The following is a 16,897-nucleotide window of genomic DNA, read 5'->3' as shown; positions in this document are numbered from 1 at the left end:
CTGTTTTTCACTGGGGCCCCTCCAGGCTCCTTTGAGCTGCCTAAAACAGACAGGGTTTCTGATTTCCTCACAGCTCCTCCACCCTGGCTCCACCTTTATCTTTCCAGAATCTTTCGCAACTGTAGCCTGGTCCCCAGCCTTGGGAGCCTCAACCACAAGGGCATACTCTCAGATTAAGGTGCAGGGTTAAGAAAAATCCCAGACAGGGAATAAAGTCACCATCTCCCCAGGCCTGTGTTTTTCTGAGCCTCGGACACTGCACCTAAGGGTGCAGCACCCAGGAGAGGCTGTGCACAGGTTCCACTTCAGCATCAGAGAGGAGGCCTTGCTTGGAAACAACAGACTGAAAACTGAGTCAGCTGGTATTTACAGTTGTGAAGGAGACCACCCAGATGATACACGGCACAGAAGCACACACACTTGGGGACAGTAGAGGGCAGCTTCCCCAGGTGGTTTGCAGCCCTCCCTCCAGGGCTCCTGCTCTGCCCTTTGGGGGTTGGCTCCCAAGAATGACAAGTTCATTGGGAGTTTTCTGTCAACCCGGGGCACCCAGCTTTGCGTCTGTGGAATCACTTTGGGCCTTGCTCTGCCTCTGGGTATAGCTAACAGCTTCTCCACCAAGCCTGTGTATTGTCCTCTGGGTCCAGCCTCCTTCCTTCCTCCTCCTCTTACTCCCCCACCCTGAGTTGCAACCCCAGCCTAGGGGACCTCTTTCATCCCAGTGGGTGGTCCAACTCCAAAGAAACTGAAAGGTCCCTAGATTCTACTGCCCCAACAACTTGGCATTAAGTAACTCCCTCGGCTGTTTTTCTATTAGAATAATCTTAAAAGCCTTTGGGATGTGTTCCCCTTCCTGCTGCAGAGCCAGACACCTAATGATTGTGCTTCGGTAAAAGGAGAGGCTGGGGATGCAGAGTGCTTGCCTAATACGCACAAGGGGAGACCCTGGGTTTTGTTCTTGATTCCACCAAGAAACACAGGGGCTAACGCTGAACAGTGCTCATCTGGACTCTTGACTCCACCCACACCCAAAGAATATCAACCAAACTTAAGAAAAGCATTGCGAAGTCACGAAGGAACCTGAGAAGGAGGTGACAACATGCCAGTCAGCCATAAGCAAAATGATATCCAGTACTTGGAGGTGTTTCCTAGAGAGGTGTGGCCAGGGGAGGCGCTCCTGAGGAGATAAACTGCCCACCGTTCAGACAGAGATGGGTGAAGGAACGGGATCCGGACAGGGTAAGAGCCCTGGAGATATACCAGCTGGAATGTGTTGCGCATATCTGGGAACTTGGGGTGTGTCACGTCAGTGTGGGTGAGAAGAGAGTGACCGCCCTTGCCCTGGCACCCCAGCCATAGATGAGCACTCTCACAGAGAAACTGGGCCTGGGTGGAGTGGGGATCTGGAGGGGCTGGGCCCCTGTGATCTCCAGTCTCTGTAAGAATGGTTTGAGCATCTCAGCCTGAATCCTCAGCGGCCTTAGCTTCAGCTGACGAGCGCTCATACGGACTCCTCATCCCACAACTCAATATGCTAGGCAGTGCAGTAAAGAGACTGCCACGTGACTGCTCCATTATTAGGGGGGAGATTTTTATTGTAAAGGAGAGGGAGAAAATATCCAGAGGCTTCCGGAAGCTTTCAGGGCAGAGGAAACCAGAAGCAGAGTTGACATGGCTGAGGCTAGGGAGGCAGGAGAGGCGGGGAGAACAGTGGAGATGGCCATGGCCAGAGATAGCAAGAGATGCAGAACACAGAGAAACCCTGTCTCGAAAAGCCAAAAAAAAAAAAGAAAAAAAAAAAAAAAGAAAGAAAGAAAAAAGAGATGCAGGGGTTGGGGGCAGGGAGAATCCTTGCTGGGTTTTTGTTTGTTTGTTTTGTTTTTGTTTTGTTTTCCGAGACAGGGTTTCTCTGTGCAGCCCTGGCTGTCCTGGAACTCATTCTGTAGACCAGGCTGGCCTCAAACTCAGAAATCCGCCTGCCTCTGCCTCCCGAGTGCTGGGATTAAAGGCTTGCGCCACCACGCCCGGCTCTTGTTTTGTTTTTAAGAATTATATATTTATGTATATGAGTACACTGTCGCTGTCTTCAGACACACCAGAAGAGGGCGTCGGATCCCAGTACAGATGGTTGTGAGCCACCATGTGGTTACAAGGAATTGAACTCAGGACCTCTGGAAGAACAGTCAGTGCTCTTAACAGCTGAGCCATCTCTCTAGCCCAACCTTGCTGTTATATAGACTACAAAAGGGTATCTGGGAAAAGGGGCCCTGGGCAGGTGAGAGGGGCCAGGATGGGGGGGTCTTTGAAATGTCTAACAAGTACTTGTGTGTAGGGAGCCTGGAAGCCAGCAAGGGCTTTGATATAGATGTATGTCACTGGAAAGCCATGACCCTTCAGCCATGACTGCTTTTAGGGAATGGCTCCCTTTTAGGGGTAAAACCCATTTCATAAGTTCCTGAGGAACGCTGGCTTTTATCTTTACCACCAGAAATCCTTCTACAGTCCGGCTTGAGCTCGCTCCTTTTCTTTTCCTTCCTTCCTTCCTTCCTTCCTTCCTTCCTTTTTTAAAGATTTATTTATTTATTATGTGTAAGTACACTGCAGTTGTCTTCAGACACTCCAGAAGAGGGCGTCAAATCTTGTTAGGGATGGTTGTGAGCCACCATGTAGTTGCTGGGATTTGAACTCAGGACCTTTAGAAGAGCAGTCATTGCTCTTAACCGCTAAGCCATCTCTCCAGCCCCCCTCCCCTTTTTAAAAAGATTTATTTATTTATTTTATGTATATGAGTGCACTGTTGCTGTCTTCAGACACACCAGAAGAGGGCATTGGATTCCATTACAAATGGTTGTGAGCCACCATGTGGTTGCTGGGATTTGAACTCAGGACCTCTGGAAGAGCACTCAGTGCTCTTAACCATTGAGCCATCTCTCCAGCCCGAGCTTTTTTCTTATTTTTTTCTTTTTGTTTTTTTGAGACAGGGTTTCCTTTTTTTTGTTTTTTTGTTTTTGAGACAGGGTTTCTCTGTGTAGCCCTGGCTGTCCTGGAACTCACTCTGTAGAGCAGGCTGCCAAGCTTATTCCTTGACATATGGACTACATGAGACTTAACAAAATGAATCAAGGGGCAGGAGAGATGGCTCAGGGCTTAAAAGCACTTACTGCTCTTCCAGAGGTCCTGAGTTCAATTCCCAGCAACCACATGGTGGCTCACAACCTTCTGTACTGGGATCTGATGCCCTCTTCTAGTGTGTCTGGAGCTAGCTTCAGTGAGGAGACCATTGCCAAGTCTTTGGGGGGGGACCCAAGGAGACAGACAGCAGAGGTCCTGGGCCACTCTTGCTCCTGTCACAGAACCTCCCTCTTAACTCAGGCAGGCCACTTGAGGCCTGCACACTTACTTCCCTGGTAGCTTCTATTAGTGCTCCTGTGGGGAATCCCCTAGGGAGGGGTTCAGGTCCTCCCATTCCTGACACATTTCAAAGACAAGGTTAGTCACCTATCCAAAGTGCTATCTCTCGATTCAGGTGACAAGCCTTTCCCTTTCCTCCTAGTCTACGCTTCAGTGGGTGAGGGACAGGTGGACTCATGAACAAGACATCAGACATTGGCAAGATGCCTGGTCTGACTTATCTTGGCAACCTTGGCCTCTGAAAGTTCACTTTGCTGTCGGGTCCTCCAGAGACCCCTCCCGAGACCCTTCTCCAGACATCACACCCTCAAGGACCTTTTCCATCCTGTCTGCTGGCACTGGACCGGATGGCAGCAGCTTGGGATCCCCCTGTTATGACCATGATCATGGGACTCTGACTCATAGCCGCCCAGGCCACCTGACCACAGCAAGCAGAAAGGGCCCTACCAGGGGGTTCCCCAGCCACCGCCTTGTTTACCTCCCTGGTTGGCCTGGGAACTCAGGAGAGAGCCTGAGTCGCTGTAGGCTGTAGGGCATGCTGGCCTGGCCTGGAACCCAGGGCATCTCCCCATTTCTCTTTCTTCCACTGGTGACAGAGTAAAGGATTTCCCCACAGTTCCCCATTGGCTCAGACATTCCATAGGAAGTTTGGTCTGATTGAAGCTTTAAGGCTGTCAGGCCACTAGACTGCTGAGTCACGCTTGGCCAGCAGCTGACATCGGGATACAGCCTTTGCGTCCCCACTGTCCTCTGCATTAGCAGAGGGTCCTGCAGGATCAGGGGCCTTTTCCTGGGCTAGCAACTGTTGGAGAGGAAAGCCTAAAACTGGGATTGTCCTCTGGGGCAATAGGTGTGTACCTTCTAGCCACCAGGGAAATGGCAGTCACACCTGTGTGGCAAATCACTGTCCATTGCTGAGTTTTCCTAAAATTACAGATTTTTCTGCTCTCACAAAACCAATTCTGAGAGAGGTCCAGGGAAGACATGATAACTGGGAGAGGGGCCCTAGGAAGCTGGTGTGGAGACCCTGCCTCAGGGAGACGACTTGAGCTCCAATTCTGCCCTGCATGTCTTCTCCCATGACTTTGACTCAGCAGGTCTAGTCCTATGGAAAGGACCATACCTAGAAGGCCTTACAGGGTGACACCCTTCTCAGCCTCTAGCCTTCCCAGGACTGGGTTCCTGCTAAGAGCTCATTTTACTTTATTCATTTAATTTGTGGTTTGTTTTTATTTTTCCCTGAGACAGGGTTGCTCTGTGTAGCCCTGGCTGTCCTGGAACTCACTCTGTAGACCAGGCTGGCCTTGAACTCAGAAATCCACCTGCCTCTGCCTCCCAAGTTCTGGGGTTAAAGGCATGTGCCACCACTGCCCTGCTTAATTTGTTTTTTTTTTGAGAGTAGGACTTGCTATGCAAGCCTGGCCGAGCCTTGAATTAGAATTCCTCTTGACTCAGCTTCCCAAGGGCTGGGGTTACAGATGTGTGTCATCATGCTAGCTAACAGGTCACTCTGGCCACAGAAAGCAGCATTTCCTGGTTTTGGCGTTTGTATTGGGGGTTGAACCTAAGATGTAACACATACTAGGCAGGTGCTCTGTCACTGAGCTATATCCCTATGCACCAAATTCCCATTAATGATATCTCCCGGGTATATCCCTACTAAGCTAAATCCTCATGACCTGTATCCCTACTAAGCTAAATCTCTATAAGCTGTATCCCTACTAAGCTAAATCTCCTGTATCCTTACTAAACTGTATAGCCAGATTCTTTATTCCCGCCCCCCAGCACCCAGACTTTTTTTCTTTCTTAGAAGCCTCATGCAGCCAAGGCTGGCTTTGAACTCTGGAACCTCTGACCTCCCAAGTACTAGGATCACTTTCTATTTTGAAACAGTTTCACCAAGTTGCTCAAGCAGAATATCTTGAACTTGGTCTTTTCCTGCCTCAGCACCTCAAACAGCTGGAATAACCAACCTGTGGCACAGGACTGGCTATAGCTTGTATTTTGGTTCCTAGATGGAGGGCAGGTGGTCTGATCCCTTTGTGCTTTGAAGCCACTAAGGCCTGAGATACATGTACCTTCCGAGAGAGAGAGAGAGAGAAAGAGAGAGAGAGAGAGAGAGAGAGAGAGAGAGAGAATATGAATGTGTGTGTATGTGTGTGTGTGTCTGGGCTGCAGTGAGGAATCTCTGGTTGCAATGAACAGGTTGTGACTACTGCTGCCTCTGGAGCCCTGGCTACCCCTCTTACAGGGTGGGTTTGTGAGAAGTCACCAGTGCTTGTCCAACACCTCTCAACCTGATCTTTGTTAAATTGGGTGAGGCCTAAGATGGTGGGTGATGTTCCTTTATTCAGTGAGGGGCTGGTCATGGTGGATGCCTGGAAGGGGGTGGGAGTGGGGGCTACTACCGGGGACACTATGTTTAGGAGGGTCGGAATAGCATCCTGTGAGACAGCCTGTTTGGCTAAAAGAATGGCTACCTGACAGTAGACATCTGTGTCCTCCTAGCTTCTGGGCCGTACATCCCCCCTGGCTTGGGGACGACACTGCTGAGTCATAGGCAGGCCCAAGCCTGGGAGGTACCTAGGCTCGATACTTACGGGTCCTTTTCCCAACGACTTGAGGCTGAGGCTGGTCTCTTGTGGTCACCCATGTATTCGGTGGGAAAGAAAAGAGTAGGCAGTGGGGTCGTCTCGACCCCGTACCTTTCAAGGGTCCCATCAAGGGGGCTCCAGCGGCCGCCCCAGCCTAGGGGAGGGGCGGGGCTCATAGAGGCTCCGCCCCCACGAGGCGGGGCTCCCCCGTTTTCTATAAAAGCTGGGCTCTCGGCGCCGCCGCTGCCCAGCTGTTTCGTCCGTACCTAGACCGCGGTTATGGCGTCGTTCACGGTGAAGGCCTATCTTCTGGGCAAGGAGGAGGCGACCCGCGAGATCCGCCGCTTCAGCTTCTGCTTCAGCCCGGAGCCGGAGGCGGAAGCCCAAGCCGCGGCCGGCCCGGGGCCCTGCGAGAGGCTGCTGAGCCGAGTGGCTGTGCTGTTCCCCACGCTGAGGCCTGGCGGCTTCCAGGCGCACTACCGCGGTGAGGGCCTGGGGCGGGGAAGCCAACCTCCCCCGCCAGGGAGTAGTAGGTCTGGGCGAGGACGAGGCGGCGTGTCCTCTGGCTCCCCGCGGGGACAGGGTGGTCAGGCGGCCGCTCAGGTTACATCTAACATCCAGCGGTTCGCTTGCTCCCCGTAACGCCCGGTGGTGGGTTCAGTTAAAGCCCCGGAAGACCTGGGACCAGGCAGACGTGGAGGAGGGGTGGAGAGGAGTGACGCGGATAAATAAGCAGCGGGGGCGGGGTGGGGCAGCCCGTGGGAAGGGAGGTAGGGGACCCCGGAACTAGCTCAGTCTCTTGCGTTGGAGTGGCTGGTGGCTGCATGGGGTGGAGCTAGAGGTTGTTGACAAGAGACGAGTGGACAAGACCCTCCCTGTGGGAGGGAATGGTTTTGCGATCTCTATGGAGGACTGTGGGTAGGCCAGGTTGGTTGGTCAGTCTCTCTCTTTTCTGAAATAAAGCCACGTAGCCTGATTGGCCTGGAATTCACGAGTGGTTTAGGCCGTCCTCAATCACTCCAATCCTCTTGTCTCAATTTTCTAGTGCAGGAATCACAGGGACTACTGGACAGAAAATTTTCAGTGTAACTGCGTTATAACCTAGGACCTGTGCAATTCACCCAGTAAAAGTGTATAACGATTATTCTTTCGTATTAGCAGAGACAGGTCTTACTATATGGCCGGGATGGCCTGTATCTCTAAATTGTCCTTCTGAGTCATCTTTGTGCTAGGCATCCAGTCCAGGGCTTCATGCATGTTAGGCCCTCGAGCAACTGAGCTACCTCCCCAGCTCCTTGCATTTAAAAAAAAAAAATGAGTTGTATAACTATTTTCACATTCGGCTTAGAATCTCTTCATTGTTTTATAAATTTTATTTATATATTACATAAAAATTATATAACAATTATTGTAATAATTATTATTTTATTATATAATTTTTTTCCTGTTTGTCATCTTGTATCCTTTCCAGTTCCAGGCAATGGCTGGTCTACTTTAGTATTCATTTTACTATTAGGAATTAGAACACATTAAAATGGCTTTTTTTTTTTTTTTTGGTTGCTTTTTCAAGACAGGGTTTCTCTAGGTAGCTTTGGCTGGTCTGTAGACCAGGCTGGCACAGTGAATCTTTGTTCATTCACTTATTAATATGTCTAAGGCCCATTTGTATTACAGCTCTCACTAGTACATCTTCCCCCCTCCAGTACTGGGAATTGAACCTAGGGCTTTGCATATGCTAGTCAAGGGCTCTATTTCTGTACATGGGCAGTATTTAATTTCTTTTTGTGTATGAAGAATAGTCTTCTTTGAATATGTCATGTTTAATTTATCTGGTCTGTAGTTTATGGACACTGTTTCTTTTGAGGCAATCTCTCTCATCTCCCTTATGGTAGCTGTTGCTAAATGGTTGCTCAGAGGCTCAGTCCAGCCTGCAGGTGTGTGGTTTTGGCCTGTATAAGGTTTTTGTACTGTATCAGGTTTTATACAGACTATTTGTACTGACATAGAAGCATATGGCTGTGATCCCAGTTATTGTGAGCTAACAAAATGAAGCCAGATGGGTTTGAGAAATCGCTCAATGGTTAAAGCCTTGGCTGCTCTTCTAGAGGACCCAAGTTCTGTCCCTAGCACTCATCACAGCTGCAGGTCCTGGAGACCCAACACCTCTTCTGGCCTTTGTGGCACACACATACACTTAAGTGTGTGTGTGTGTGATGTGTACATACAATATTAAAAAAACAAAACAAAACCTGGAAGCCTGGTTGCATGTTTGTAATCCCAGCACGAAGGCGGCTCATCCACAGGTTGTAGGCTGTCCTGCTCTAAGTAGTGTCAGGCCAGGTAGGGCTACATACTAAGATCCTGCCCCTGAAAGCAGAAAACATAGAATTGACAAAAACAGAACAAACAACAACCTCAGAACAACTTAGATGCCAGGCATGGTGGCTGCACGCCTTTAATCCCAGCACTTGGGAGGCAGAGGCAGGCAGATTTCTGAGTTCGAGGCCAGCCTGGTCTACAAAGTGAGTTCCAGGACAGCCAGGGCTATACAGAGAAACCCTGTCTCAAAAAACAAAACAAAAAAACACCAAAAAACCCAAGAACAACTTAGATGGAGCCTGAATGTAGTGGTTTCTAGCTGTCTAGTTGAAGGGAGGGGACAGATGGACTTACGTCCTTTACTTCTGAAGCCTGAGGCCTTTGAAGGGCTGGGCCATCAGGACTAGGGTGGGATCTCCCAGGTGATGGACCCACACCTGGTTAGGCGTGGCCTGAGGGCACAGGTGGCCCAGTGGTTAGTGGCAGGAAGCTGGACCCTTATACACATATACACATGACATATGTTCTGCCTTCTGCATGTAACTAATCTAGGACCTAGGTTGGAGTACATATTCATGCCGTATCGGAATGAACGGCCATCTTGCTGCTTGGCTCAGCAGCCAGGTTGAGTGTAGAGCCTTAGTAGATGTCCCTTTACCACTGGGCTCTGTACACTGCAGCAGATGCTGGGTGCCTCTGCTGCATTTTAGCCTCTAGTTCTGGGAATGGAACCTAAGGCCTTTGCATGCTCCCGCCGAGCTGTGTCCCTGGCTCTGATGTGTCATTTCTTGAACAATCTAGATGAGGATGGGGACTTGGTTGCCTTTTCCAGTGATGAGGAGCTGACAATGGCTATGTCCTATGTGAAAGATGACATCTTCCGCATCTACATTAAAGGTAAAGGCTGAATCCGGGGCTTCCTTCCTGTGGGGCTTTCCTCGAAGGGTCAGGAGTCGGAGTTGTGATGCCTTGGGGTGGGTGTAGCGGGGCTGGGAGTTGTCAGAGGCACAGAGGTCCTGGCCTCCTAAGCGGTTGTCCTTAGCAACTAAGTTCTGGATGGACTCTTTGACTCTCCCTGCAGAGAAGAAGGAGTGCCGGCGGGAACATCGCCCACCATGTGCTCAGGAGGCACCCCGAAACATGGTGCACCCCAATGTGATCTGTGATGGTTGCAACGGGCCTGTGGTGGGAACTCGCTATAAGTGCAGTGTGTGCCCAGACTACGACCTGTGCAGCGTGTGCGAGGGGAAGGGCCTGCACAGGGAACACAGCAAGCTCATCTTTCCCAACCCCTTTGGCCACCTCTCTGATGTGAGCCGGGGCTCTGCCGTCCTGGGGCGTGGGGGGCATACAGGGTGGTGGGAGCTGGAAACCCTGACCCCTCACTCTCCTCCTGTCTTGCTTCCTCCTACCCAGAGCTTCTCTCATAGCCGCTGGCTTCGGAAGCTGAAACATGGACACTTTGGCTGGCCTGGCTGGGAGATGGGCCCACCGGGGAACTGGAGCCCACGTCCTCCTCGTGCAGGGGATGGCCGCCCTTGCCCTACAGCTGAGTCAGGTAAGACTGGTATTTGAACTAGCTTTTGGGTGTCTTAAGTAGCCAGCTAGTTCAGGTAGGCCCTTGGCCAAGCCATCCCCATAGCCTAAAGTCCAGAAGTACCCACACTGAGTTGCACATTACACATCCCTTTACCTTTTTTTTTTTGTCTTTTGGGGGAATGGAGGTTGAACCTAGGGTCTTACACATGACACATAGGGGTTCCTTTTTTGTGCTACACTCTATCCTTATCCATGGTATCAAACCCTCTTAACCCCGAAGAGACAAAGCATTTCTCTTTTACAAGTGGGTAAACAGGTGGCTGAACGCCTGAGCCCACTAATTTCCCTAAATGGCCCACCGTCCCCTGCCAGGCCGCCCTTGGGAGGCATGGGTAGGTGGCTGGATTTCTAGAATGTATTTTCTTTTGTTTTGGGTTAACTTGGGAATATCAGGGCCATAGGTGCTCAAATCTTTAAACAAAAAAACCCATGGTCCCAAAGCCAGGCGTGGCAGCACGTACACTGTAATCTCAGGCCTCGGCATGTAGAGGCTAGAGGACCAGAAAGTCAGAGCCAACTGTGGTATAAGATCCTGTCTCAAAATCCTGAAAGCAAAGAACTCACAAGTGGGTGGGCCCACACTCTAGATTTGGGGTTTCTGCCTTTTGATTTTTTTTTTCCCTCTTGAGTCTCTCTATGGCCCTGGGGAGCCTAGAACTCACTGTGTAGCCCAAGATGGCCTTAAACTTGAGATTCTCCTGCCTCAGCCTCTTGAGGCTTAGTTTATAGACATGTGCCAGCCCAGCCAGCCGGGCTCTGTGGATTTTGAGTAAACAGCACATCTAGGACAGGGTCAGTATTTATACATGGGCTGTACTGAGCCAGAGAGGCCCAACATGTGACCCACTAGGGGACCAAGCTTGCAGAGGGGAGGGGACAGGAGGAAGTACCAAGTATGGTCAGGCAATCCCAAGCCAGGAATTACCTCGATGATAGGAACCTTGGAACCCATGTGCTGGGACTGTGGTAGGTGGCAGTCACAGAATTTGAGGTCATCTTTCTTCTTGTAAAACAGCTTCTGCTCCACCAGAAGATCCCAATGTCAATTTCCTGAAGAATGTGGGGGAGAGTGTGGCAGCTGCCCTCAGCCCTCTAGGTGAGTGAGCTTTCTTGCCATCCTGTGAGATACCCTAGTGGCTTGGTGACTGTCTTAGTTTGGGTTTCTATTGCTGTGAAGAGACACCATGACCTCAGCAACTCTTATAAAGACAGCATTTCACTGGGGCTGGCTTACAGTTTGAGAGGTTTAATCCATTATTGTTATGACAGGAAGCATAGCAGCACAAGGCAGACATGGTGCTGGAGAGAGGGAGCTGAGAGTTCCACATCTGGTTTGAGATTCTGAGCCCTCAAAGCCCACCCTAGTGACTCACTTCCTCCAACAAAGCCATGCCTCCTGATAGTGCTACTCCCTATGGGTCTATGGGACCAATTTTATTCAGACTACCACAGTGGCTCAAAGTGCAAATAGTCTTTGGCAGCCTTTCCTGGCATGGTGCAGGGGCCAGGGCAGATATGTGTGCTCGACTCCAGCAAGGTTTTGTTGTGTAAAATTAGCCTTTGCTGCGGACTGGAATGGATGGGCGCCTGAAGGTTGAGCTCCTGGCTGACTTTGAGCCTTCTTCACAAAGCAGAAGGAACTAGTAGGGGAGATAGATTGGCAGATGGGCCAGCTGATCACAGCTTTGGGTAACAGCAGCCTGCTTTTTCTGAGCCAAGTGGGTTGTATTTGTTTAGACTTGAAAGCAGGCCGGTGATTTGTTCTTCTTTTCTTTAGACAAGGCTTCACTGTAGCCCAGGCTGACCTTGAACTTGTGTAATTCTCCCTTGGTCTACCAAGTGCTGGGATTTGTTTTCTCACAAGCCTCTCTGAGACGGAGAAGGTGCTAGAGTAGGGACAAGTGCTTTGGGTTCTGCCAGGCTCCATGCAAAGGACAGTGGCGGTCTGCTGAGGTGGTGGCCGGTGTCATCTCTATACTGTGATGCTAGGCACCGGCTGTTGGACACACTGGTGTGGTTTAGAAGGTGCTTGCCCACATCTGGTTACCCTGTTGGCAGTGTTAGTAGTTGGCCACAGGAACCTGTACAAAGGCTGTGTCAGTATCCAAAGGAATGCTGATGAAGCGTGTCCAAGCCCCACCAGTCTCCACTTCATCTTGTACCAGGTGTGACCACCGCTCGCTGCAGGCAAGGCCATCTCTGCTCATGCTGCCCCAGGGGCAGCTCTGAGGCAGTAGGGACATCCTGGCCTGGCAGTTAAGTTGAGCAGCTGAGGATGAGCCGTGCTGGAGCTCTGTGTTAGAGTGTTAAGACTGTGCGTTCAATTCCCAGCACCAACACCAAGCACAGACAGGGCAGTTCAGTTAGACCATGGCCTTAGCACTGGAGGAAGAGGCTCTTGAGAGACACAGCCAGCTGATGGCTTTCATCTCGGGCACTTGAAGCACCTGACCCTTTTGCTACATAAGCTAAGGCACCTGGAAGTGGGCATCAGAAATGAGCAAAGGAATAGGCGGCCCAGCATTTCAGCCTCACTGGCCTGACAACAGCTGAAGAATCCTTGCTGAGGGAAGGCCAAATGCCTAACAGAACACCAGCTCCTGGCAGCTGGGTTTTCTTGGTGCCTGCCTCTGGATGCTCTATATATGTGAAACTGACAGCGGTCCTGGTCATGCCAACAGAGTGTCTTGCTAGTGTCTTTAGGATCAGAAGCCATATATGACTATCTCAAAGGGTCATCTGGGGGCCAAATCCCATATGCGTTGTGGAGGGCCTGACTACTGAGTGTGCTTTCCAAGGAAAAGCCAAACCTGATGGGTGCCTGATAGCCATGAACCACAGAAAATGAAAAAGACTCTGGAAAGAATCAGGAGGTTATAATACAAAAGGGGAGATGTACTCTTGACAGTAGCGAGAAGACCTACAAGCCCAGTGCAAACAACATTTACACAGTGTTAGTAGTGTAAATACTTTTTTGCTTGGTTGGATTTTTTCAGCCAAAGGTGGTCTCTTAAAAGGATAGGGGAGCTGGGCGTGGTGGTGCACGCCTTTAATCCCAGCACTTGGGAGGCAGAGGCAGGCGGATTTCTGAGTTCGAGGTCAGCCTGGTCTACAGAGTGAGTTCCAGGACAGCCAGGGCTACACAGAGAAACCCTGTCTCGAAAAAACCAAAAAAAAAAAAAAAAAAAAAAAAGGACAGGGGAAGGGAGGTGGTAAATATTGACAAGGTAGGAAGTAAACAGATGAGAACTTGAACCAGGGGCCCAGAGCTGGGGGGTTGAAAGGCCACAGTGGGACTCGGGGTCAGTTGGTGTGTGGTTGGGAAGGGACTGTGGAAGCTGTGGGTGCTGTCCTTTCACGAGTGAACCTGCTGGGTCCCTAAGCTCCTACTACAAACACGGGCAGGCCGCTACACTGGTTGGGTGCTCTCCAGCCTCAGGGCCACACACTCAGCTGAACCTTGGAGTTCAGATGTATAGTTGTCACATCATGAGACCTTGTGTGTCATGGCCTCCAGCAGTCATGGCTAGACATTCTGCCCGTGTATAGTACTGGCCTGGCCTCTGCAGTCTAGTTTCCTATTGGGTTGGGAAAAACAAGGTTTCTCCTGGGCGGGGGACGACGGACTTTGTGGTAATGGGTGGGTTACCAGGGCTGGGGTTGGGAGAAAGAGCTCAGCTGTTTGTTTCTGGCCTGTGGGGGTTGTCACATGGTCTGTCATGTCACATAGTTATCTGGTCACCTAGAGCTATGTGGTTCTGGGGTTGAGGCCAGCCGCTACATCCTTTTTTTTTTTAAAGATTTATTTATTATATGTAAGTACACTGTAGCTGTCCTCAGATACTCCAAAAGAGGGCATCAGGTTTTGTTACGGATGGTTGTGAGCCACCATGTGGTTGCTGGGATTTGAATTCGGGACCTTCGGAAGAGCAGTCGGCGCTCTTAACCACTGAGCCATCTCGCCAGCCCCAGCTACTACATCCTTATGCTGGCCGGCCGTGTCCTAATCTGTATGCTCTGTTGGCAACTGAGTCTGAAAGCACTTTCTCAGCCCACAGTGCCCACAATTCTTTCTCCTCTCTAGGCATTGAGGTTGACATTGATGTGGAACATGGAGGGAAGAGAAGCCGCCTGACACCCACTACCCCAGAAAGTTCCAGCACAGGCACAGAAGACAAGAGTAACACTCAGCCAAGCAGCTGCTCTTCGGAAGTCAGCAAACCTGACGGGGCTGGGGAGGGCCCTGCTCAGTCTCTGACAGAGCAAATGAAAAAGATAGCCTTGGAGTCGGTGGGACAGCCAGAGGTAGGTCTACTAGCTTCAGCCTGAGGAATCCTGTCCTTCTACTGTTACCCTGAGCCTCCTGATAGAACTCTGTAGAGAAAATTTACTTAGCTCTGGAGCTGTAACTCATCATACAGCTGGCGCCCATGAGGCCCCAGGTTCAGTCCCTGGCTGGGAACAGATAGTGGGGTTAGACTTGTCATTGCTTAGGCCTGATGCTCACAGCAGGTTGTATTCCAGGAACAGATGGAGTCGGGAAACTGCTCAGGAGGAGACGATGACTGGACACATTTGTCTTCAAAAGAAGTGGACCCATCTACAGGTGAACTCCAGTCTCTACAGATGCCAGAATCGGAAGGGCCAAGCTCTCTAGACCCCTCACAGGAAGGACCCACAGGGCTGAAGGAAGCTGCCCTATACCCACATCTCCCACCAGGCATGTGGTCACCAGAAGTTTCATTTTCCTTCTTTGCTTTCAGAGGATCCTGTCCTGTCTAGTCTTGGCAACACAAAAAGGGTTGCCTGGCCTGGGATTTTTTTTTTAAGGTAGTACCTTACTACTTTGTGTACTCCAGGTGGCTTGCCTGCAGTGACGGCTGTCACTGTTAGCTGACATTAGAGAAAACTAGAACATGGTTCACACTTCTGTCTACATCAAGCAATAGTAATGTCATCTCATTTTTAGGAATTCCTAGATCTCAGTACCCAGGGATTCTGAGAAGGCAGATGGGACAGGGAAGGCAACACTGGCTTTGGGCAGCCGTGCACCATGAAGTAGATTCACACTCTACACACCATTTCCCCAGGGGGTTGTAAACCTTACTGGCAGGTGCCACAGCCAAGGCCCCAGCCAGGCAGCAGTGTGTGTAAAGTGCTGGATAGGGATGGGCAGTCCCAAGTGTATACCTGCAGAGGAAGCGGCCCAGCTTCCCCAGAGCAACAGGGTTCAGGTGGGTGGCTTATGTCTGGGCCAGATCTGCTGTTTGGACTTCAAAGGGTATTTTCTCTGCAAAGAGCAAAGGGGCAGCGAACTGCTGCATGGGTGAGTGTCTAGGGGAGGTGCTCTGTCATGAGTTCAAGGGCACCCTGGCTCCATAGACCTTTGTACTTTGGTGACAGACTGTTTAGCTCAAATGTGCAAGGCTCTGGGATGGAGTCACAGCCTGGATTTAAAACAAAACAAAACAAAAAACAAAAGGCAGGTTATGGAAGCTGTAGAACTGGCTCATCGGATAAGGTACTTACACTGCAAATGAGGCCCAGAATTTTGAGTTTCCAGAAAGCCAAAAGGCTGAGCAGTTCTGGCAGCTGTCTATAGTCCCAGGCCTTAGGAGGCAGACAGACTTCCTGTACAAGTGGCTCAGTGGGATTGGTAAGCTATTGGCTCACAGAGACCCTAACTCAATCAAGTGGAGAGCCATAGAGGAAAAGCCTTACTTCAGCTCTGGGCTTCCACACCTTTACACATACATGTTCACCCACGTGGGAACACGAGTACACACGGCAGTTAGAGATTTTTTTTTTTTAATCTATAAAGGATTTTGGTTGGTTGGTTTTGAGATGGCGTCTCACTGTTGCCCACGATGTTCCTGCTTCCAGCTCTTGAGTGTTGGGATTACAGGCTTGAGCTATCACATCTGTCAATAAAACTTTATAGGAAAACAGCTGCACTTATTTGTCTACATACCTTCTGGCTGTTTTGTACTTCAGTGGCAGAACTGAACAGTTGTGACCAGGACTGGAGAGTCTGCCAAGCAAGCTGTCTGATCCTTTAGCCTTTGAGGGTCCCTATAAGGCTAAGCAGAGGGGTGGGGTCTTCCTGGCAGGCAGGAGCTGCTCTGCTGGGAATGCAGCAGGATACCTTACTTTCCTGTCTTGTTTTGGCAGAGGCTGATCCCCGGCTGATTGAGTCCCTCTCCCAGATGCTGTCCATGGGTTTCTCGGATGAAGGCGGCTGGCTCACCAGGCTCCTACAGACCAAGAATTACGACATCGGGGCTGCTCTGGACACGATCCAGTATTCGAAGCACCCTCCACCATTGTGATAGTGCTGTGGCCAAGCCCCACCCCCTTTGTCTTGTAGTTGCATCACGTAGAGCAGCAGGGCTTCTATAGATAGGCCCAGTGTCTTGGCATTCTTGTAGAATCTTCAGGTGGGAATGTGTGATGCCTTTTCAGGCAATAGGAAAGTGCATGAGGAGAGTTTTGAATGTGCATATGCTGACGCCTGAGAACAGACCCAGGTACCCGTGGCTGAGCTGAGCTTCCTCTGCTTTCCCTAGGCCTGGCCTCTGCAGGGAACTGCAGCACACACTGCACTCCCACCTGCTCTTGCCGCCAGCATTGCACCAGCAGTCCAGAATTCCTGCCTGACAACCCGTGTTTCCTTTATTAAAAGTGATTAGTACAACTGCTAGTTATTTTCAACAAATAAAGCCATTATGTTAAGAGGGGACTGTCCATAGTGAGTGAAAGGTGGCAGGCAGGGGCCTACAGCTCCTAGGGAATGGAGAATTCATGTGAAGCCGAATGAAGGATCTTATCTTATACTGTCCCCCTTTCTAATGGCCACTCTTTAGTGTTTGTGTCTAATGTTAATGCTTAAAGCACAGGACCCCCATGTAGCTTCCTCTGACTTGGTTTGTAAGTAACCTGTAATAAAATGGCATATGCACTTTAACCAGCCCTGT

General features: G+C 50.4%; 1 protein-coding gene across 2 annotated transcripts; it reads left to right on the top strand.

Annotated features, from left to right (window-relative positions):
* The first annotated feature begins 6,221 nt into the window (after positions 1–6,221).
* Positions 6,222–16,890, top strand: Sqstm1 (sequestosome 1). Of its 2 annotated transcripts, none has more exons than NM_001290769.1 (8): positions 6,222–6,489; positions 9,126–9,221; positions 9,406–9,635; positions 9,741–9,882; positions 10,939–11,019; positions 14,008–14,228; positions 14,448–14,529; positions 16,095–16,890. In NM_001290769.1, the coding sequence occupies exons 1-8, from the start codon at positions 6,285–6,287 to the stop codon at positions 16,250–16,252; spliced, it is 1,215 nt and encodes a 404-aa protein (NP_001277698.1). In that variant the 5' UTR covers positions 6,222–6,284; the 3' UTR covers positions 16,253–16,890. The 2 variants fall into 2 exon arrangements, with proteins under 2 accessions (NP_001277698.1, NP_035148.1); NM_011018.3 differs by having other exon boundaries at positions 14,448–14,643.
* The last annotated feature ends 7 nt before the right edge of the window (positions 16,891–16,897 follow it).

Source organism: Mus musculus, chromosome 11, assembly GCF_000001635.26.
Source record: "Mus musculus strain C57BL/6J chromosome 11, GRCm38.p6 C57BL/6J".
NCBI lineage: Eukaryota > Metazoa > Chordata > Mammalia > Rodentia > Muridae > Mus > Mus musculus.
The sequence above is the reverse complement of the archived record's forward strand: the minus strand, read 5'-3'. Positions and strand labels throughout refer to the sequence as shown.